Below are 24,427 nucleotides of genomic sequence, written 5' to 3'. Positions count from 1 at the left end.
CTTGGCGCCTGGTTAGAAGAGGGATCGCTTCCTGGTCATTCCAGGAAAAGGGATCTCTAGACAGGAAATTGAGCGAGACATGTCAGGAGTTGAGTGGTGAGTCATGGAGATGAGGACGAGAGGTGACAGAGGGAAATAATTCGATTCCGCAATGGAGAGGATGGATTCCGCGCCGCCCACTATCAGACTTCCTTTCCTTTGTAGATGTCCACACAACCATTTGACACCCTGTGGGTTGGGAATCGGTACATAATAAGACGTTCACATACCACTGAACTTTCGCCTTTTTGGTCACACTGTTTCGCTTTCCAAATATGCTTGATTTGGGCACTTTGGGGTCCTGCCAGTACTCTGCTGGCAGAAATGAAAGGAAGAGATACATTTCTCCATCTAGTTGGGAAGACCCCCTGTTTGCTCAAAAGGTCATTTGTTTCCTCTGTAGGGTGGCCAGAGATATTTTGATAGAATGCTGGGGCAAATAAACAAATTCTGCATGGGGTAAAAGGACCTGGTGGTGGCATTAAGGACAAAGCGTGGCTGTGGAATCTAAAACCACGGGAAACCTAGAAGCTATACAGGTGTCCGGTTCTCCCTGACATTGGAGCAGATGTCTGACACAGGACTGCCAACATAGATTTCAAATCTAGGGCTCAAATCACAAGAGACATTCATCTACCGTCTTTCAGAACTCTGAGCAGGCAATGTCTACAGGACTGATTCATCCAAATACTCGGCGCATTCAGGGAGGAAACTGTACTCTCATAAGATAAACTGGAGAAGGCAAAATTGTGTATTTTTAGCATCTGAGTTCAAGCATTTCCTCTTCACACCACGTCGTACTACTCTAGAGCTTAGGATCAAAGCTCTAGCTTTGAGTGATCGGAGGCATTAAAGAGCGGCAAGTTAGCAAGCTGAACAGGTGGGAAATGCTTGTAGATAACCCAAACTTGTTCATGCCATGCTGAGAAATGGCGTTGGAATAGTGGAAAGAGAACGTGGCTGAGAATCAGGGGACCTGGCTTCTAAGCCCCATTCTGTAACTTGCCTGTTGTACGGCTTTGGGCACGTCACTTAACTTCTCTATGCCTCAGTTTCCTTATCTATAAAATGGAGATTAAATACCCGTCCTCTCTCCTCTGACTGTGATTCCCACGTGAGACGTGAACTATGTCCGTCCTGATTATCTTCTATCCATCCCAGTGCTTGGTATATAGAAGAATAATAATAACTGTAATGATAATATTTGTTAAGCACTTACTATGAGGCAAGCACTGTTCTAAGCGCTGGGGTAGATACAAAGTAATCAGGTTGTCCCCCGTGGGGCTCACAGTCTTTAATCCCCATTTTTCAGAAGAGGGAACTGAGGCACGAAGAAGTTAATCAATCAGTCGTATTTATTGAGAGCTTACTGCGTGCAGAGCACTGTACCAAGCGCTTGGGAAGTACAAGTTAAGTGACTTGCCCAAGGTCACACAACAGAAAGAGATGAGAACACCCATCCTCTGACTCCCAAGCCTGTGCTCTTCCCTCTAAGCCACGCTGCTTCTCATAGAAAGCACCTTTCCAACCTCTCCTTGGGAGACGAGGGGGCCGTGGGGGAGGGATGTCACTGAAGGAGCTGTTGGTTCAACGCAATGTCCCGCCGAAAAAGAATGCCGGGGCTTACAGACCCTGTGTCTGACGATTCGGTTTCCAGGATGATGCTGTTGGTCTTGTTGTCGATCACGATGTTGGTGATGTCTCCCCCGTAGAGGCTGGAGCGGGGAGTGCTGACGCAACTGGAAATGATGGAGTTCATGGCCGAGGACTGATTGGAACCAGGGATGTTCATGGGCGATGGCGTCAGGGACCGCTGCTTGACCACTTGGTTGACATTCCGCACCGTCTCAAAAACACGTTTCTGATAGCTGGACGCGCGCACACACACACACACACACACACACACATTAGACTTTAGTGGCCTCTGAGAGAAAGCAGCAGTAATCATAATAATAATGATGGCATTTATTAAGTGCTCACTATGTGCAAAGCACTGTTCTAAGAGCTGGGGTGGTTGCAAGGTGATCAGGTTGTCCCATGGGGGGCTCACAGTCTTAATCCCCATTTTACAGATGAGGGAACTGAGGCCCAGGGAAGCGAAGTGACTTGCCCAAAGTCACACAGCTGACAAGTGGCAGAGGTGGGATTTGAACCCATGACCTCTGACTCCAAAGCCCGCGCTCTTTCCACTGAGCCACGCTGCTTCTTGGGATAATAACACAACCACCTTCCAGAAGCCCGGTATCCCTCACTCAATGGCATTAATCGAGTGCTTATGGTGTGAAGAGCCCTGCACTCAGCACTTGTGCCTGCTGGGGATCGAGGCCGAAAGATGTTAAAATGTGGCAGATAACTGAAGAAGTTTAATTCTGCAGTTAAATGCTCTAGGGAGCTTGACCAATAGCTGACGATCTTGTTCCATGTAGGTTGAGTCCCCTTTATAGGGAATTGATTCCAATTTTCTGTCCTTAAGTTGTTTTAAGCAGCGTGTCCTAGAGGAAAGAGCCCGGACCTAGAAGTCAAAGGACAATAATATTCTAATAATAATAATAATGATGGCATTTGTTAAGCGCTTACTATGTGCAAAGCTAACTGTTCTAAGCACTGGGGGGATACAAGGTGATCAGGTTGTTCCACGGGGGGCTCACAGTCTTTATCCTCCTTTTACAGATGAGGTAACTGAGGCTCAGAGAAGTTAAGTGACTAGCCCAAGGTCACACAGCAGACACGTGGCAGAGCCGGGATTCAAACCCATGACCTCTGACTCCAAAGCACGTGCTCTTTCCACTGAGCCATGCTGCTTCTCTGCTAATCTCAGTTTCACCGCTTGTCTACTGTGGGACCTTAGATAAATTGCAACTTCTGGGCCTCAGCTTCCTCATCTGTAAAATGGGGATTGAGACTGGGAGCCCCACCCGGGACAGGGACCGTGTCCAACCCCATTTGCTTGTATCCCCCCCAGCACTTAGTACAGTGCCTCGCACATCATCATCATCAATCATCAATCGTATTTATTGAGCGCTTACTATGTGCAGAGCACTGTACTAAGCGCTTGGGAAGTACAAATTGGCAACATATAGAGACAGTCCCTACCCAACAGTGGGCTCACAGTCTAAAAGGGGGAGACAGAGAATAAAACCAAACATACTAACAAAATAAAATAAATAGAATAGATATGTACAAGTAAAATAAATAAATAAATAGAGTAATAAATATGTACAAACATATATACATATATACAGGTGCTGTGGGGAAGGGAAGGAGGTAAGATGGGGGGGATGGAGAGGGGGACGAAGGGGAGAGGAAGGAAGGGGAAGTAAGAGCTTAACAAATCCCATATTTATTATTTAAATCCTACAGTCCTACTTAGACTGTCAGCCACATGTGGGACAAGGGAATGTGTCCAACTGAGTTATCTTGTATCTACCCCAGCTCTTAATACAGTGAGTGCCTACTAAATAATAAGCTAATAACAAGTACCATAATTATTAGTAGTGGTAATAGTAACCCAAGGATGTTTTCACACCAGAGGCGAAATATGCTTGGAAACCAATTGATCTTCCTAACACATGCCCTTATCTGAAGTAAAATTGTACTTCTTTTGAAGGGCAGGCCATATCTTGCACTGCCTGAATCAAATCACGAGGCCCTGAGGATAGAGTTATGGTTTCAATAAGACATAATATAAAGAAATCCATTATCTACTACTAATAAGCTACGTTGTTTGGCTTCCCAAGTTCGACTGTTACTTCTGGTGTGCTTTGATAGATAACTCTAATTAACCCAACCACTTTTGGGCATTAGCTTTTAGGCTAGATCTGCAATCCGGGAATAGAATTGTTGCTGTTTTTGTTTGGGTTAGGGTAAGGTTGCATACATTATCATCATCAATCGTATTTATTGAGCGCTTACTGTGTGCAGAGCACTGTACTAAGCGCTTGGGAAATACAAGTTGGCAACATATAGAGACAGTCCCTACCCAACTGTGGGCTCACAGTCTAAAAGACGTAATGACTGCTGATATTTGTCAATATCAATACTGCATTAGCTGCCAGACTGAATTGGTCTTTAGGAGAAATTCTTTGGGTCGGGTTTACACTCCTTTCAACCCATATGTTGAGAGATAAAGAACCTTGCCAACTCTCCAGGGCCATCAACTGCTTGCATCAGGTCATCAGCCTGGGTCACTCACTGGATGACTAAGAACCAGCTCCAGACAACAATGTCCCTCATTTTACTGGAACTGAAACCACCTCAGCTCTTCCCGGGTGTTCTCGAAATGAAGGAAAATGGGTCCAACGCAAGTAAAAAGGATGCCCCATGGACAATTTGCTCTCATCTGCCAGGGATCTATCCCTTCAAAACAGCTGTGTACTATTTCTGCAGATCATCAGCTCCTGTTGAAAGGTGCTGGAATTTGTATAGCCATGTTGGAAGGCTGTTTCTGGCAATCAAATAAAGCTGTCATTATCAAAGGCTGTCTTGGTCCTTTAAAGCAAGGAGATGCTTATTGCAGCAGACACCTGGAATTTAGGTCAGGTCTGAGGATCCATGCTACTATCTGCATAAAACCCAAATGAACATAGTGGGCTTCATAATAATAATAATAATTATGGTATTTAAGAGCTTACTTTGCGCCAGACACCGTACTAAGCACTGGCATGAACACAAGCAAATTGGGTTGGACACAGTATATTCACTTTAATGCCACTAAACTTAGAAAAAGCACACTCTAAGCAGGCAAGCAAGGATGAAAAATTACCCAAAGTTGCCCTTAAACCAAAAAGTGTGCATTTAAAAATCTAAATATATTAATTTGATGCACAGTGAACACATATTCTGCCTTGTTGATCATGGAAACTGGGAACTTCCGTTTCAGAATCAAGTGCTGTAAATAAATGCCTCTCACCCTGAGAAATCCTTTTAAAGCTGAAAAACCTAAGAGAAAACTATGCAGCCACCCTCAAGAATTACGAAAGGCCAAAGCCAATGAAAGAGCACCACAAACATTAATTTTCCTGGCTCGAGGCACAATGCCATTTGTAAAGCAAGCTCAGTTACTGCTTTAACTGAATTTCAAAGTCACATCCATTGCCACTCCCTTACATAAGAAGTCACCAAGACAACATGGCATAGGCAGTGCGATTGATTCATTGATCATTTGAGAAGCAGCGTGACCTAGGGAAAAGAGCACAGGCCTGGGTGTCAGAGGACCCGGGGTCTAATCCCAACTCCGCCACTTATCTGCTGTGTGACCTTGGACAAGTCGCTTAATTTCTCTGTGCCTCAGTTCCTTCATATGCACTAAAGGGATTCAATACCTGTTCAGCTTCCTACTTAGCCTGTGAGCCCCGTGTGGGACCTGATTATCTACCCCAGTGCTTAGTACAGTGCTTGGCACATAGTAGGGGTCTAACTACTACTACTACTACTATTATTAGTGGTTGGGGCTTGGTATTACCGTTGGTTGTTCATCCCAAGCCAAAGCTCGGGAACCAGAAAGACCTGGGTTCTAATCCCATCTCTGCCACTTATCAGCTGTGTGACCCTGGGCAAGTCACTTCACTTCTCCGGGCCTCAGTTACCTCACCTGTAAATGGGGATTAAAACCGGGAGCCTTATTTGGGACAGGGACTGTATCCAACCTGATTAGCTTGTATCTTCCCCAGCACTTAGAACGATGCCTGGCACAGAGTAAGAACTCAACAAATACTATAAACAAAGAAATAAATAAAAGCTGACTCCAAATCCCCCTCTAAACTGAGAGCTCACTCTGGGCAGGGAATGTGTCTGTTGTTGTATTGTACTTTCCCAAGCACTTGGTACAATGCTTTGCACATAGTAATTGGTCAATAAATACAATTGAATGAATGAATGAAATGCCCAATCATCCCTTCCTGTGGAGCAGAAAGGCTCTCTGACAGGTCCAGCCCATCTCTTTGTCCTCTATATCACTCTCAACACCCTCGTTTAATGCCATCCCGGTTGCCTGGGTATTTAATTTAATACACCCACTGGCGAGACTCCTTCGAAACAAAATAAAAATCAATGGTTCTTCCCAAGCACGTCATCTCTGAGTCACCAAATATCGTCGACCCCCTGTATGTGCATGTGAATGTTCGGTATGAAATGCGCCTGGCCTTACGTAATGTCAGGAGATTCAGGCTCTTCCATCTGCAGTTCTTTCCGCATTGACCCTTCTATTTCCGCTGCCAGGGAGTCCTGGAAAAAAACAAGCAGGGCAATCAAATCATCCAACGACACAAGGGCCGGTGGCGTAGGTCTGTGGGCATCGGCAGAGTCCTAACCAGGCCAGACGTTGGGGTGGGTGGGGTAGCACCAACAGGAGACAAGGACGATCACAGGCCCTAAGAGAAGTTAGGCATCAGGTCTAAGAAACAGAACAGTAAAGTCCTCTTCTGCTTTCAGGTTTCTTCATAATAACAATGATAGTGGTGTGGTAAGTTGTCTATGCCAAGCTTTGGGGTAGGGATAAGATAATCAGGTTGGCCACAGTCCCTGTCTGTCTCTCTCTCTTTTATTTACTGATATTTATGTGCTTACTATGTGCCAGGCACTGTTCTAAGCACTGGGGTAGATACAAGGTAATCAGGGTGAACCCATTCCATGTCCTATATAGGGCTCACAGTCTAAGGGGGAGGGAGAATGGATATTTCATTCCCATTTTACACATGAGGAAACTGAGGTACAGAAATGTTAGGTGAATCATCCAAGGCCATACAGCAGACAAGAGGTGGGGCCATATGCCTTGACTCCACTAGACCACGCTGCTTCTTAGGATGTAATAATAATAATAATGATATTTGTTAAGCGTTTACTCTGTGCCAGACACTATACTAAAGTGCTGGGGCACTGTACTAAGCATGTAATAATAATAATAATGATATTTGTTAAGCGTTTACTATGTGCCAGACACTATACTAAGTGCTGGGGCACTGGACTAAGCACTGGCATTGGTGGATGGATTTAATACAGGCAGATACTCATATTCTCTTAACAAAGAGATCTGGGGAACCAGGTGGGATGGGGAGACGGAGAAGAGGAGGATGGGTTCCAGATGGTGGAAACCCATATTCCTGGGACAGATGGATTTTGAGGACCAGAAGGTCCTCCGCTGCTGCCAGGTCCTACAGGCCAGCTGTCCTACCGTCCAAGTTGGCACTAACGTGGCCTGCCTCTCGTCTGGGAGATAGGATCTGCTGCCCTCACTGCCAAGGCTTTTGGCGAGGACATGGTGAGAGAACCGCAGGAGTCTAGACTGACCTTTCCGACACTTGGGCCTGAATGGCTGCTGAGGGCAGCCCGTCTGTTGGGGACCTTGGGGCTGCTTCCGAATCCTGGCCACTCGCCATTTGGCTAAATCTGGGCAAGCTGGTGCACAGTTACCCAGGAGCTAAAGTCTGGCTCTTCAAAAGCTTGGTTTGACTTCTCTGAGGCCCTGGTCTGACCCCTGGAAGGGTAGGGGGAGCGGGAAGAGGAGGAATCAATCAATCCTATTTATTGAGTGCTTACTGGGTGCAAAGCACTGTACTAAGCACTTGGGAGAGTACACTATATCAGAGGTGGTAGACATATCTGGAAGCCCTCCCATTTGTCCAGGAACCCCTCGAGTCTCGCAAGAGTTCCAGCCCCACAGCACTTAAGTACATAGCCTTAATTTATTTATATTAATGGCTGTCACCCCTTCTTGACTGTAAGCTCGTTGTGGGCAGGGAATATGTCTGCTATATGGCTGTGCTGTACTCTCCCAAGCAGTTAGTACAGTGCTCCGCACCCAATAAGGGCTCAATAAACACGATTGATTGATTCCCGGGGCAACCTCAGCCATGCAAATCAGCACGGACCCTTAAAGCCCAGGACCGCTAAGGAATCAGATCATGACTAAAATAAATCAGGCAGGTGGCAAGCAAGGATCAGACTAAATTTAAAGAATACAATACCCAGCAATATTTTTAAACTTCTAGCTTCTGATGCCCCTGGCCATCAGGTGCTTGGATGTAAGGAAATGTATGAAACTTTTAGCCCAATAAATTACGGCTGTGTTTCAGAAAAAGAACATTTTACAGGTAAGATCATTTCTAATCTTCCTTTGGAGCTCCATAACCTTGATCAAACTGGTCTGCAGAGACTTCGAGTTCCAAATCCTCCAGTCTAATTGGGGTTCTCGTATCCCTTCTGAACGCATTATTTGGGGGCAGGAAAGGGAGGCCCAAGAAGAAAAATTCAGGATGGTTAGATGGATGGATGGATGGATAGATGGATGGATGATATATGGAACATTCTGTCCAAGCAGCGAGCTTGGAGCTGCCTCCGTTCTTACACTTTTGAGCTCCTCTTGGCTATCATTTCCCTGATACTTCAGCACATTTGGGCTTCCTATCTGGCTCCAAGCCACAAACTTCCAAAGGTGCTAGGGTGAGATCTCAGAGGGTCTCCATTCCACAACCTTTCCTTTAGATCTGGAATGGTTTCCAGAGAAAAGTGCGGCGGATGGGGAGGGGGTGCACAGCAAGGAGGCTCTGACAACGACAGTGCTGGGAATCTTCCTGATACAGGGTGGCTGGTGGAAGTGGGGAGGACGCCTGGAGCTGGGATAGAGATGCTTTGTTCCCAATTGTATTTTCCCGGCCCACTTTGTGGGCAGAGAGGTGGGTGTGCCCATCGGTCAGGGACTCTGCTCACCATGGGGAAGAGGCCCAGGGAGTGGTAGCGCCGGGAGATGGTATTCGGCATTGTTTTGTTGCGAAGGTTTTTCAGCTCTTCCTGCGCCTCATGAAGCATTTCCATGCACTCTGCATACTTGTCCTCCAGCTCCCGTAACTGTAAAGGGCAACAGAGACCCCAGAGCATTAGGGGTGACAGCCACGGTGGCTGCCCAGACGGGTCAATGGGACTTTGGGAAATAAACTAGAGCTAACGTGACAACCGACTGCGATGTGGGAGGCGAGCCTGGGCTGGAGCAGGGCAAGGACACTTGCAGACAAAATCTCAACAGCAACAACCGTTTTTCCCTTTGTTTCTGTAGTAGGGATTCAACCGGCCTGGCTCTAAAAATACCTCCCTCTGCCCCTCAACAAATCACTGCATTGAGATAAAAGGCATTAAAAAAACTGAATAAAATTTCGCCTTTTGGTCCAAGGCCTCATGTCAAGGCACATTCATTAAATGCTTTGCGTGGGTTGTGTGTACTGGGAAGTAAGAAAATGGTTTTGGGGACAAAAAAAAAACCAAAACCAAAAGGAGATGCAGTGAGAAAATACAAATGATGGTGTCCTGAAGCAAATTTGGACACCTCTAATTTGCTGTGATGTATTTGTCAGAATACATCAGAGGGCAGGAGGAGCCTGAAAACATCCTCAGCTAATCTCCAAGTTCATAACCAAGAGAGGCTCTCAGTCCACTTACCTCAGCCGTGAGCTGTCTTTGGGCATCTTTGGCGGCTCCCAAATGCTGGACAAGTTCTTCATTTTCCACTGCACACTGAAACGAGTCAGAGAACGTGAAACTGTGAGCTTTGCTCAATATTTGTTGAATGACTGACTTGCTAAATGCCCAGTGGATTTTAAATAACTAGGGTTAGATGAACCCCCCACCACTACCTCCCTTCCCTATCTCCCAAGAGTATAACTTGCTTTCAAAGCGACTCTGCTGATCAGAGTACGAGTTTTATGAGGCTGTTTCACAAATGAATTAATGGAAAAGAAACTTATCTAGGTTTGAGAACAAAGCAATGAAAACACCCTTATTCCCACTCCCAGTAGAGGAGAAATTGTGACTCAATTTTTGGTAGCATCTCAGGCAAAAATCCAAACTTCAGACTGATGTAAGCTCTTCAGAGATATTTTTCCTACTTCACATTGATGACTGAAGAGATGGTAATAGCATTCATTATTAAATGGAAAAACTGAAAAAGAATAATTCTTTGAGTTTTTGTGGAGTCCACTAGGATCCTAAAGCCCTTTTACTTCATACAACATTCTTGTGAGGTAAGGTGGGAAAAGATATTACGGCTTTTGAGACCATAAGATGGGGAAAGTAATGAAGAGAAAATTCCAGTGACACATCTAAAACTATTCAATGAATCTGGGCCTAGCCAGACATGGACAAGGACATGTGTGACTCACAAGCTGTTCTACCTCCAAAGGAGGAAGCAAAATGGCCTATAACTAGGGAAGATTTTCCTGCAGGGCAACAGAAACAAACATATCTGGCTTGTGCTTCAGCTTAACGAAGCTTTTTCTGAGCAGGGAAAATGTAAATGTCTTACAGCTTTTGCCTTCTTTTGCAGATCAACTATTTGAGAAAGAAGGTGGGTGATTTCTTCTTGCTGTCGAGCTGCGTCTTCAGTTTTTTTAGCTAGTTCCTCCGTTATACTGGCAATTTGGACATTGGCATCCCCTTAGAAGATAAAATGATAATTAGAACTAGCAGTCATCAAAACATTCAAACCCTGCCCACTACTATAGCCACCAACAGAATGCGTAGATATCACGGCAAGTTCCCCATGATCAAGAGCCAAAATATATACGCTTTTCAAAGTTATGTTGGCTTTTTTTTCCCCCCAGATAAACACAAAATCCTTTACATATACATGTATGGCAAGTAGCTTAGCCTAGAGGCAAGAGGGCCTGGGTGTCCTTTCAGAGTTTCCTCGTCTGTAAAATGGGCATGCAATACTTGTTCTCCCTCCCACTCAGACTCCGAGTTCCATGAGGAACAGGGACTGTGTCCAACCTGATTGACTTGTATCTACCCTAGCGCTTAGTACAGTGCTTGGCACAAATAGCATGGGGTTTGCCAGTGTTCAGTGCTCTCTGCTCTGTGCTCAGTGGAGTGCTCTTTGGCCTGTTCCAGCCAACAGGGCATGTGATTGCTGTAGCAGTTCTGGCTCACCAGAGGAACGTGGGCCAAGAGCCAGAATTCTCGAGTTCTCTCGGAAACCTACAAACCGTGGATCTGCAAGATGAGGGAACTCTTTCTCAGGCAGAAACTCCTCACCCCGGGCTTCAAGGCTGTCCATCACCTCGCCCCCTCCTACCACACCTCCCTTCTCTCCTTCTCCAGCCCAGCCCGCACCCTCCGCTCCTCTGCTGCTAATCTCCTCACCGTGCCTCGTTCTCACCTGTCCCGCCATCGACCCCCGGCCCACATCATCCCCCGGGCCTGGAATGCCCTCCCTCTGCCCATCGGCCAAGCTAGCTCTCTTCCTCCCTTCAAGGCCCAACTGAGAGCTCACCTCCTCCAGGAGGCCTTCCCAGACTGAGCCGCTTCCTTCCTCTCCCCCTTGCCCCCCTCTCCATCCCCCATCTTACCTCCTTCCCTTCCCCACAGCACCTGTATATATGTATATGTGTTTGTACATATTTATTACTCTATTTATCTCACTTGTACCTATCTATTCTATTTATTTTATTTTGTTAGTATGTTTGGTTTTGTTCTCTGTCTCCCTCTTCTAGACTGTGAGCCCACTGTTGGGTAGGGACTGTCTCTATATGTTGCCAACTTGTACTTCCCAAGCGCTTAGTACAGTGCTCTGCACACAGTAAGCGCTCAATAAATATGATTGATTGATTGAGGGTGTTCTTGAGGCACATCTCCTCCAAGAAGCCTTCCCTGACTAAGCCCTCCATTCCTCCTCCCCACTCCCTTCAGCATCACCCTGACTTCCTCTCTTTATTCACCCCACCTATCCCAGTCCCACAGCACTTATGTCCATAACTGTCATTGATTTATATTAGCATGTGTCTCCCCCTCTAGACTGTAAGCTCACTGTGGGTAGGGAATGTGTCATATTGTTATATTATACTCTCCCGAGTTCTTAGTACAGTGCTCTGGACGCAGTAAGTGCTAAACAAAAATGACTGAATGAATGAAAATACCATCATTATTATTACTGAATAACTTCATCACACCTCCAGGATCCCCAGCTGAATAACAGAGAAGCCGAGGCATGAGGAGTTTATACTATTTCAAAGTCAACGGTGGAACCAGGAAGAGCCCAGACACCTTCAACTCTGTGGCTAGAGCTCTCCTAATCACCTAATGCCATCCATTATGGGTAGAATGATTGCTGAGACCAAACCCATGGCAGAACTGCCTCTTGAAAAGCAGCAAAACATTTCGGCACCATACAGGAGGCGACACTAAATAAGAAAGCCTAAATTTGACACCCAACTCAAAACCCTTCATGCAGGCAAAGGAATGTAGCTATTTACAGAAAAGTCTTCAGAAGGTGGACACTGTATTTCCATTACTATGAAGAGATTTTTCAAAACCTCAACCCATTCTGTTAGGATTGAGGAAGGACGGTACATCTATCTTATCCGACATATTTTTCTTGGAAGAAATTCTCAGTTTCAAATTGACTTTTGCCCAGATTCTGTACGGAGCAAACTGCAATTCCAAAAAATAATAAGGAATATTTGTCAAGGAGAGACCAGTCTCATTATTACAAACTGCACAACTCTCAGCAACTGCTATCATCACACCTGATGTTACTACGTTGACCTGACCCCAAATACTTCAGGTTTTGCTTGTACTAAGCCCCCTGCCAGCTGGAAGGCCTCAGGGATTTTCCCGAAGTCCAGAAAGCTGGTGGAGGGAGGGGGTAGAAGGGCACGGCTATCACACATCTGTCAATCATGGAGAATCTTGAACCAATCAGGAAATATGCACTAAGAAACACCGCCACAGACCAACTACTTTGTCTCCAAAAATCCAAAGAGCAAATTCTATGCAAACCAGGCTGAATTATAGAGAAGCAGTGTGGCTCAATGGAAAGAGCACGGGCTTGGGAGTCAGATGTCATAGGTTCAAATCCCGGCTCCGCCAAATGTCGGCTGTGTGACCTTAGGCAAGTCACTTAACTTCTCTGTGCCTCAGTTACCTCATCTGTAAAATGGGGATTAAGACTGTGAGCCCCATGTGGGACAACCTGATCACCTTGATATCCTCCCCAGCGCTTACAACAGTGCTTTGCACATAGTAAGTGCTTAACAAATGCCATTATTATTATTATTATTTGCAGCAGGAGGCCCCAGTGAAGAATATTTTGGGTTGAAAGTGAATTGTCAAGTGGTTCAGAAGTGGAGGGGACCCATTCACACTCCTTCTGCCCCCCTGAGCCATACAGATCACCTGACAGAGACTATGATACTCTTTTTTAATACCTGTTTGTTTTTCAATGGAAAATCAAAATCAGTAAGGAAGGTGGCTAAGGATTCTGCAAAATCAAAAGGTCTGAATCTGAGCCCGCTGCTGGGTAGGGACCGTCTCTATATGTTGCCAACGTGTACTTCCCAAGTGCTTAGTACAATGCTCTGCACACAGTAAGCGCTCAATAAATACGATTGAATGAATAAATGAATGAATGAATCACACAGGCACCCAAACAGAAAATTGCTTAAAACTAGAGTGTGGCTTGTTCTGTTCCTAATGAAGACACTTTGGCCACTAAGCTTGATTATCAAGCTACTTTTTATTCAAAGGCTTCACAACACAGGTGACATCCATAAAGCTGAGAAAGGAATCAATTAGAATTTAGATGTCACTAATTGACCCTATTAGATGCAAACATGCATGATCTCCCCTCACCCTAGTTCTTGGGATGCGTAAGATGGGCTCTCACAAAAAAATGGGTCAATACTCAACTCAAATGCCTGGGAGGTGAAAAATAAGAGAAGAGAGAGAGGAAGAGAATGGAAAGAGGATGTGTGAGGGGAAATGACTCACTAGAGTCTATACATCTTGCTGCAAATGTCAGATACAAAGTAATAAGGGATGAAGGGTAAAATACATACTCAGTTCCTTCACGCAGTCGTTGACGAGCTGCTGCTCTTTCTCTTCAAAGGTGATTGTTTCGGTCTTCAGCTGAGAGGCCTAAATAAAAAAGGTCAGATCAAATACCCCATGCTTAAGGCTGCTAGGAAGAGCGTTACTCAGGTCAATCTGATTTGGGATGACAAAGAGAACGCACACACATGCACACATGTACGCACACACATACCCCCGCCCCCTTTTGCCCCTCTCCACCACGCATCCATTTTGGGGTCCTTCAGAGAAGGGGTTCGGCAAAAGCCCCCTTGTTGATGGGATTTGGATGCAGGATTTGGATCCCTCCTGTGTCACAAGCCCGCAACCTTAGTGTCATCCTTGACTCCGCTCTCTCATTCACCCAACATAACCCATCCGTCACCAAAACCTGCTGGTCTCACCTTCACAACATTGCCAAGATCTGCCCTTTCCTCTCCATCCAAGCCACTACCTTGTTAATATAATCATTCATCATATTCCAACTGGATAACTGCATCAGCCTCCTTTCTGACCTCCCAATCTCCTGTCTCTTCCCCACTTCAGTCTATACTTCACTTTGCTGCCCGGATTATCTTTTTATAGAAACTCTCTGGGCATGTCACCCCGCTTCTCAAAAATCTCCAGTGGTTGCCTATCAAGCTTCGTATCAAGCAAAAACTCCTCACTCTCGGCTTCAAGGCTTTCCATCACCTCGCCGCCTCCTACCTCAACTCCCTTCTCTCTTCCTACAGCCCAGCCCGCACCCTCTGCTCCTCTGCCGCCACTAACCTCCTCACTGTGCCTCGTTCTCACTTGTCCCGCCATTGACCCCTGGCCCATGTTCTACCTCTGGCCTGGAATGCCCTCCCTCCTCACATCCACCAAACTAGTTCTCTTCCCCCCTTCAAAGCCCTACTGAGAGCACACCTCCTCCAGGAAGCCTTCCCAGCCTGAGCCCCCCTTTTCCTCTGCTCCTCCTCCACTTCCTATCACCCCTACTCCCACCCTCTACTCTATCCCCCTCCCCACCCCACAACATTTGTGCATATCTGTACATATTTATTATTCTGTTTTATTAATGATGTGTATATATCTATAATTCTATTTATTTAAATTGACGCTACTGATGCCTGTCTATTTGTTTTGTTGTCAGCCTCCCCACTTTTAGACTGTGAGCCTGTTGTTGGATAGGGTTTGTCTTTGTTGTCGAATTGCACTTTCCAAGCGCTCGATACAGTGCTCTGCCTACAGTAAGTGCTCAATAAATACGATTGAATGAATGAAGGAAGTAATCGAGCTTAGCATGTCACCTCCCAGGAGTCATCATAATCTTGGAAAAATCACAGGTGCTTCAAAGACTATTCAGGAGATCTACTTGGGTTCTGTTCCGGCTGGTGCTCTCTCTTCTTTCCCTAAGAGGTCTGTTCCCCTCAACTCTGTCAGACAATAACTATTTGAGGAAAAGCAGACATAGTTCCTCATTCCACAAACCACACTGGAGTTCATTATTTCAAAAATAAGTTTGAGGTGACGTGAGCAATCCATACTCCTACTGGGATATAAAACTTGCATGACCAGCATGCCTTTTACAAGCCAACTCTTTATCCTCTTCTTCTTAAACTATTCCATTCGATATTGACTGAACCACTAAAAAAACGAACTACACCACAATGCCTCTTAGAAGCAGTGTGGCTTAGCGGAAAGAGAGCACAGGCTTGGGAGTCAGAGGTTGTGGGTTCTAATCCTGACTCCGCCACTTGTCAGCTGTATGACTTTAGACAAGTCACTTAATTTCTCTGTGCCTCAGTTACCTCATCTGGAAAATGGGGATTAAGACTGTGAGTCCCACTTGGGACAACCTGATGACCTTATATCTCCCCCAGCGCTTAGAACAATGCTTGTCACATAATAATAATAATAATAATGGCATTTATTAAGCGCTTACTATGTGCAAAGCACTGTAAGTGCTGGGCAGGTTACAAGGTGATCAAGTTGTGCCACAGGGGGCTCACAGTCTTAATCGCCATTTTACAAATGAGGTAACTGTGGCACAGAGAAGTTAAGCGACTTGCCCAAAGTCACACAGCTGACAATTGGCAGAGCCAGGATCTGAACCCATGACCTCTGACTCCAAAGCCCGGGCTCTTTCCAATGAGCCACGCTGCTTCTCTATAAGTGCTTAACAAATATCATCATTATTCTCCCTTTCTCAGCCTGCTGTGGGCAGGGATTACCTCTCTGTTGCTGAATTGTACTTTCCAAGCGCTTAGTACGGTGCTCTGCACACAGTAAGCGCTTAATAAATACGATTGAATGAATGAATGAATGAATATACCTAGCACCCCCTTTTCCACAAGTGTGGATAAGTTTTTACAATACAATAGCTGAGGCTCTCACCACCACAAGGTAAAATCTAGTTAAGGTGAAGTGTGCTCAATTTGCAGTTTTTTACTACTGGCTCAACAGCACTCCATTTTCCACCAAGATGATGACGGGCGAGCACAGGAGAGTTGCACGTGGAACGGCACAAACCACTAGAGCTACTGTCAATTTTTCTGCATGGATTCTCGGTCCTGAAATCTCAAGCCCAAAGCTCATCCATCATTCCCAATTGGAAACGCCAACACACAGCTGACCAGGTGATAGTAAGTCAAAACCAGGACAACAATGGTAGGTTTTTGTCACCTGGGCAGGAAATGTGTTTACTAACTCTGTTATATTGTTTGATTGCACTCTCCCAATCACTTAGAAATGTGTTCTGCACACAGTAAGAGCTCAGTAAATACGATGGATTGATTGATTGACTTTCAGGCAACTTGAGGGGTTTAGGCACTTTCTCGAGTGTATTTTTTCAAATAAGTATTTCTACCATTTAAAGCGGACTGATCCTAAAAAATTACCCAAGTAATTTAGGCTCTGAAGTGAAGTTTAGTCTCAAATATTCAAACATATAGAAGTTTGATACCTCAGAGTGTCTTTTATTTATTTTGGCTTTTTTTAGGGCAAAAGCATTTAGTCCTATTAGTCTTTACTAAATCAGAAAATCAGAGCTGCTAGTGTATACCTGACCTTCATGCTTCCTTTAAAAATAGCTTTGGAGCCAGTTATTATAGTAATTACTGGAATTAGTAACTATAGTGACTAAATTGGAATAGTACCTATTACCTTGGTACCATTTCTCCCAAGATAAGGGAAGCAAAGTTCCCACCCGTTTAAAATGAGATGAGGAGTGAGTCCTTCTCTGAGTTGTGTCACCCTTGCACTTGTATATTTTTACCCATATTCACCCATACTACAGTCCCACAAAAATTCTGTACAGATCCATAACTTATTTTAATGCCTGTCCCCTCCCCGCTAGACTGGACACCTGTCCACATGTTTTGTTTTGTTGTCTGTCTCCCCCTTCTAGACTGTGAGCCCGTTGTTGGGTAGGGACCGTCTCTATATGTTGCCAACTTGTACTTCCCAAGCACTTAGTACAGTGCTCTGCACACCGTAAACACTCAATAAATAAGGCTGAATGAATGAATGGAAGCTCCTTGTGGGAAGGGAATGTTTCTACCAGCTCTGTTAGACCGTGTTCTCCCAAGAGCTTAGTACAGTGTTCTGCACCCTGTAAGCACTCAATAAATAATATTGATTGATTAAGAGCCTCACCTCTGATCTAAGTACAACATTCTCTTCTTCAAGGTCCTTTAGTTTCTTCTGAAGAGTATCCAAGTGAAAGTAGTTCTGGACAGAGGAGGAAGACTCGTTCCTCTTCAGCCTGGCAAAAAATACACATTGAGATTTTCAAGGCCTTTTAGACACACAAACACACACACACACAGCCGCCCCCATGTCCAACATCAGTGGAGATGCAAACCAAGAAGTCGCAAAAACCTTTTAAATCACTCCAGTTTATCTGCATTTCATGGAGTTGTGCCAATGTATCAACACCAAAGTGGCTGTGAGGACAGTTTACATGATCCTCTCTAAACGGTAAGCTCCTTGGGGGAGGGAACATATCTACCAATTTGGTTATATTGTACTTTCCCAAGCACTCAGTCCAGTGCTTTGCACCCAGGACATTCTCAATAAATGATCGATTGCTGGCATTCATTCATTCAATCGTATTTATTGAGCGTTTACTGTGTGAAGAGCACTGTACTAAGCGCTTGAGAAGTACAAGTCGGCAACATATAGAGACGGTCCCTACCCAACAACGGGCTCGCAGTTTAGAAGGGGGAGATGGACAACAATACAGAACATGTAGACAGGTGTCAAAATCGTCAGAACAAATAGAATTATAGCTATAATGCACATCATTAACAAAATAGAATAGTAAATATGTATAAGTAAAATAAATAGAGTAATAAATCAGTACAAATATATACAAGTGTTGTGGGGAGGGGGGGATGGGGAGGAGAGGAAAAAGGGGGCTCAGTCTGAGAAGGCCTCCTGGAGGAGGTGAGCTCCCAGTAGGGCTTTGAAGGGAGGACGAGAGCTAGCTTGGCGGATGTGTGGAGGGAGGGCATTCAGGCCAGGGGAAGGACATGGGCTGGGGTCGACGGCGGAACAGGCGAGAACGAGGTACATGAACCATGTTCTAGCTTTAGATCACCATTGGGTCCCCAACTTTAAACATTTCAGGGATACAGAATCTCCAAAAGAGTTGTCCGCAGAATGGACAGCGTTTCTGGAACAACATTTCCCAGAAAGCTTTATTACTTACGAAGCCTTCCTTTCTCGTGACCCCACTCTCAAACACTGGGCCCCCCGCCCCTTCCTCTGATGAAAGCCCCGGTCGAAATCCACGCCTTCATGAAATGATCAGAAGTGAAAATGGCTAATGCCCTTCCCCTGTGCAAAACTAGGAAGTGCCAAAGGACCCGTTTAAGGGGGAAGTCTTCCAAACCTGCAAACATCTAAGTCAAACTACACCCCATGGGCCAGAGCTCCACTGTGTGATTGCTCCATGGATACACTTGAAATAAAAGCTATTCCACAATCCTGAGTCACGTCGGTCAATGCTCAAATGGCAGGCAGCACGGGGATAGGAGGAAACCTCTCCTACTGACCAGAGGATGATAATGATAACAATACTAACAATAATAATAATAATGATGGCATTTATTAAGCGCTTCCTATGTGCCATGCACCGTACTAAGCGCTGAGGTCAATACAAGTCCCACCTGTGAGCCCACTGTTGGGTAGGGACTGTCTCTATATGTTGCCAACTTGTACTTCCCAAGCGCTTAGTACAGTGCTCTGCACACAGTAAGCGCTCAATAAATACGATTGATGATGATGATGATGACGGGGCTCACAGTCTAAGTAGGAGGGAGAACTACTTAGGAGGGAGAACTTCCCTAAAGAAGGAGTCACTTCCTTAGGAGGGAAGCAGCGTGGCTTAGTAGAAAGAGCACAGGCTTGGGAGTCAGAGGACATGGGTTCTAATCGTGGCTCCGCCACTTGCCTGCTGTGTGGTCTTGGGCAAGCCAAACTTCTCTGTGCCTCAGTTGCCTCATCTGTAAAATGGGGATTAAAACTGTGAGCCTCACATGGGACAACCTGATTACTTTGTACCTACCCCAGAGCTTGGAACAGTGCTTGGCACATAGTAAGCGCTTAACAAATACCATAAAAAAAACTGGTACCGAATCCCTGTTTTGCAGATGATGGACTGGATCCCTTGAGAAGCAGTACGGCATGGTGGATGGAACACGGGCCTAGGAGTCAGAAGGTCATGGGTTCTAATTCTGGCTCTGCCACTTGCCTGCTCTGTGGCCTTGGGCAAGTCGATTCTTTTCTCTGTGCCTCAGTTATCTCATCTGTAAAACGGGGACTGAGACTGTGAGTCCCACATGGGACAGGGACTGTGTCCAACTTGATTTGCTTGTATCCTTCCTTCCTCTCCCCCTCGTCCCCTTCTCCATCCCCTCACCTCACCTCCTTCCCTTCCCCACAGCACCTGTATATATGTATATATGTTTGTACATATTTATTACTCTATTTATTTATTTTACTTGTACATATCTATTCCATTCTATTTTGTAGTATGTTTGGTTTTGTCTCCCCCTTTTAGACTGTGAGCCCACTGTTGGGTAGGGACTGTCTCTATATGTTGCCAGCTTGTACTTCCCAAGCGCTTAGTACAGTGCTCTGCACACAGTAAGCGCTCAATAAATACAATTGATGATGATGATGATGATCCACCCCAATGATTAGTTCAGTGCCTAGCATCATAGTAAGCACCAAACAAATACCATTATTATTACTATTATTATCCCTTCTAGATGGCCACCAATCGGACACATCCCAGAATCAAATTGTTTCCCCCCACCCCACTGACCACCGATGGGCTGGACTGGCCAACGATTTTCAAGAGAATGAATACGCATATTGATGCTCAGGGGAGAAATGAGATTTGTAATTCTGTCTCCTCCAACAAATATCCATTTTTTAAATGGTATCCGTTAAGCGCTTACTCTGTTCCAGGCACTGTACTAAGTACTGGCGTAGAAACCAGTTAATCAGGTTGGACACGGTCCCTGTCTCACAATCTTAATCGCCGTTTTCCAGATGAGGTAACTGAGGCACGGAGAAGTTAACTGCCTTGCCCAAGGTCATGCAGCGAACAAGTGGTGGAGGTCTTTCTGATTCTCAGTCCCAATCTTTATATCCACTAGGCTACGCTCCCCTTTTCTTGGGCCTTGAATCCACTCCATCAACTCTGACCTAGAGGCCAACAAGAAGAGGTGAGAAAAGTGGCCACTGATAGCTAGCCCCGTCACATAATGTTCCTCTTTTGGCTCAGGCGGTTTTGCCCAACTGTCCTGAAAACACCTGTCAACAAACCCTCTCTTCTCTGGCTTTTGGGAAGAGGTGACTCCTCTGGGACTTACGGGGTGGAGCAGACGGACTCTGGCTCACTCTCCTCAGCAGCACTGGTGTAGAACTGGAGCAGCTCATCCTTCATGGACAACTCATGGCGCAGCTGACTCACCTGATGGGAGACAGAGCACGGCCTCAACATTTATTTTCCTGAAGGAGCCTTAGCAGCCAACCCATCCCAGCACTTGAAACCAGCTTTTATCATCAAACACCACCAAAACCCCAACGCTGAACGATCCTAAGTGCCTTGCCATCTGTTCTGGGGATAAGGAATTGATCGTCAGAGGGGAAAGGAGGCAGTGGGAAGGAAAGAGGTTTGTCTCGCTTAAGAAAAACAATCCAACGTGCTTCGGCATGAGTTTCCCCGCCTCGGCTGATTCTCCTCTTTGTTCTGGGAAAGAGGCGGTGGCCGGGAGAGGAGAGGTTCTCGAATGGATGTCTTGTTCACTCCTCAAAGCGTCTGTCTCCCAATCTCTTGTAATCAAACAGCACCGGGCCTTTAGAAATGTACAGATGGACAAGCGGGGACCACTGCCAGACAAGCAGGTCATATTGCAGGGTGAAAGAAGAGGCCATTTCACTCCTCCGGAAATCAACTCCCATCTAAAAACGAGTGGTAGCTGTGCCAACTCCAGGTGGGACACAACGGGCACCATGACTGCACGCAGCCTCCTGCCTGCACAACCTTTGCTCTCTCTGCCAAACAGCCGAGGCAGCTTCAAACTAGCCGGTGCTCCAGGAAAAGCTTGCTTGCTCACGGTCCAGTCTACATTTGCTATAATAATAATAATAATGGCATTTATTAAGCACTTAATAAATGCTATTATTATTATTATTATTATTACAAGGTGATCAGGTTGTCCCACGGGGGGCTCACAGTCTTAATCCTCATTTTACAGATGAGGTACTGAGGCACAGAGAAGTTAAGTGACTTGCCCAAAGTCACACAGCTGACAGTTGGAGGAGCCGGGGTTTGAGCCCATGACCTCTGACTCCAAAGCCCGTGCTCTTTCCACTGAGCCACGCTGCTTCCCTTCTTCTTCACATACACACAAGTAAACACACACTCAATAAGCTATAAGCACTCCCATGTGATGTGCACGAAATCCCAGTGTGAGGATGGGATTTGAGGGCAGGATTCTGCCCCCTTTCCTTCCCCGCCTCCCTGTCGACACCCCTTGGTAGGAAGGAAAAGGGAGTGGGGGGGCCTTATGAGGGTTGTCTAGGCATAGTAAGCGCTTAATAAATGCCATTATTATTATTATTATTATCGAGCACTTTCTTCTGTCCAGGGTATAGGAGGGACTTGGGCACTGCGAGGCAGAGTGTATCACTGCTGGTGGGCCATGTCACATAAGACCCTGGAGAAAGGCATACAAATCACAGGAGAAAGCTTACGGTTTTCCTGACGCCCCTGGTCTCCCCACCGCAACACCCACCCAAGGCGCACCCCCAAAGGAGAATGCTAGGGAGGACAGGGGGTGGGAATATGGGGCTGGAACAGCAGTTTAAGTCTTTTGAGTTCTGGTGGCATGGCAGTTTGTAGGGATATAGGAACCAAGCAACTTGCTGAGCCCCCCACACTCATTTTAGGGCCAGGGTTGACACCCCCACCCACACTTTATCCAGATTTACAGTGAGCGCATTCAACACCACATACACACAAGTAAACACACACTCAATAATAATAATAATAACAATAATGATGGCATTTGTTAAGCGCTTACTATGTGCAAAGCACTGTTCTAAGCACTGGGGAGGCTACAAGGTGATCAGGTTGTCCCACAGGGGGCTCACAGTCTTAATCCCCATTTTACAGATGAGGAAACTGAGGCCCAGAGAAGTGAAGTGACTTGCCCAAGGTCACACAGCTGACAATTGGCAGAGCCGGGATTTGAACCCATGACCTGACTCCCAAGCCCGTGCTCTTTCCATTGAGCCACGATGCCCCTACTGTGTGCAGAGCATTCTTCATGGTGTATTGGGGACATTCAAAAGAAACAAGAGATCTCTGTCCTCTAAGAGTTTGCAAGTGTGTGTGTGTGCACACACACATACTCACACACACACTCACACACACACAATCTCAAATACACACTGCAAACTCCTTCACTTTTTCATCTTACACGCCCCAATGTCATAACTGAGATGCATTAGTTCCCAGAGACCCAGAAACCTGCCCTCAATTTCAAAGAGGCATTGTCACTCAGTTGTCTTTACTTGAAAAAAGTTGGGTGTTTCTTTTTTGATTATCGAGAGGCGAGAAGATTGGAGACGTAGCTGGCTCTCTCCTGTGATCCCACACAGGGATGTTTAGGGTGCCGTCTGTTTCCAAGGAAAGCCCTTGTTGTTGATCTTTCTGAATACTGCCGTGATGACTGACTTGGGGTTTTGGAAGGCTTTCACTGTTTTCCTTTCGAAAACATTGTACTTTCGAGGGTGTGCGCATGGATGTGTAATTTGTAGAAATATCTAGCGATTTGAATAGACAAATGTTCTGATTGAACAAAAACAGACCTAACTAGCCTTAGGGGATTTAAGCAGGGTCATTTCATCTCTTCAAACATAACCTTACCAGACAAAGGTCCTGTGTTTGATGGGGGAAGGAGGAGGGAAGGAACAAAGGGGAAGAAAGGAGAAAGGGAGAGAGGGGTGGGGGGACTAGGGAATAAAGCCAGATGGGAGGGTGGGATTATGACTGGAGAAGAAAGTTGAAAAACCCTCCTGTTCTAACAACCACCACCAGATTCTTGCCCCTCCAGGCTGAGTCCTGGAGAAATAAGTCAGCTGATTAAGGCTAAATGCAGATGTTCTGTACCTTTTGTCTTAACTGTCACAGTGGCTAAGAAGGCATTGATGCAGTATCTCAGAACAAAGAGAGCTGAGCCAGACTGACTAAATCTCTGTCCTTTCGCCCAGACTGGGCCCAGCGCTTAGAATAGTGCTTTGTACATAGTAAGCGCTTAACAAATGCCATCATTATTATAGCCTCCTCATTCTATCTCTAAGAAGCTTAATGCTAATGCAACCCCCTTGCACCCCAAACGATTCCACTCTCCAGCAAACTCCTGTAAATATTGCACTTACCTAAACAGATTTAATTGTGCTGTAATGCATTACCGTTGATTAAAAATTTGTGCTTTTAACTTCTTCTCAGGTTTTTGAACTCCTCGAGGGCTGGGCAACTTCTAATTATTAAAACATAACTCAACACCTTGTGTTCTGATAGTTGGGTAAGTCAGTCTAAAAGACCTATTTCTGGAACTTAAGACACTCTGGTAACGCACTGACTTGCCTGGGGGTAAGCAACAAAGAGGAGATGCAGAAAGGAGGGAGCCACCACATCCATCAATCAATCAATCGTATTTATTGAGCGCTTACTGTGTGCAGAGCACTGTACTAAGCGCTTGGGAAGTACAAGTTGGCAACATATAGAGACAGTCCCTACCCAACAGTGGGCTCACACCACATGATGAGAAGCAGTGTGGCTCAGTGGAAAGAGCACGGGCTTGGGAATCAGAGGTCGAGGATTCTAATCCTGGCTCCGCCACTTGTCAGCTGTGTGACTTTAGGAAAGTCACTTCACTTCTCTGAGCCTCAGTTACTTCACCTGTAAAATGGGGATTAAGATGGGGTTTACAATCTTAATCCCTGTGTGGGACAGGGACTGTGTCCAATTTCATGGGGCTCATAGTCTAGG

General features: G+C 45.7%; 1 protein-coding gene across 8 annotated transcripts in view; it reads right to left on the bottom strand.

The window, feature by feature from the left end:
• Window positions 1-24,427, bottom strand: part of TRAK1 (trafficking kinesin protein 1) — a 129,397-nt gene that overhangs the window by 24,479 nt on the left and 80,491 nt on the right. For all 8 annotated transcript variants that reach the window (XM_038759302.1, XM_038759294.1, XM_038759241.1 and 5 more), the window contains 8 exons: window positions 20,739-20,839; window positions 17,509-17,617; window positions 13,860-13,938; window positions 10,328-10,458; window positions 9,466-9,540; window positions 8,743-8,880; window positions 6,185-6,261; window positions 1,671-1,907 (listed from right to left, as the gene is read on the bottom strand). In XM_038759302.1, coding sequence (XP_038615230.1) covers window positions 1,671-1,907; window positions 6,185-6,261; window positions 8,743-8,880; window positions 9,466-9,540; window positions 10,328-10,458; window positions 13,860-13,938; window positions 17,509-17,617; window positions 20,739-20,839 — 947 coding nt within the window. The remainder of the gene's footprint in view (window positions 1-1,670; window positions 1,908-6,184; window positions 6,262-8,742; window positions 8,881-9,465; window positions 9,541-10,327; window positions 10,459-13,859; window positions 13,939-17,508; window positions 17,618-20,738; window positions 20,840-24,427) is intronic.

The sequence above is a fragment of the Tachyglossus aculeatus genome, chromosome 2, assembly GCF_015852505.1.
Source record: "Tachyglossus aculeatus isolate mTacAcu1 chromosome 2, mTacAcu1.pri, whole genome shotgun sequence".
Taxonomy (NCBI): Eukaryota; Metazoa; Chordata; class Mammalia; order Monotremata; family Tachyglossidae; genus Tachyglossus; species Tachyglossus aculeatus.
Note: the sequence above shows the minus strand (reverse complement) of the source record. Positions and strands in the feature narration are given on the sequence as shown.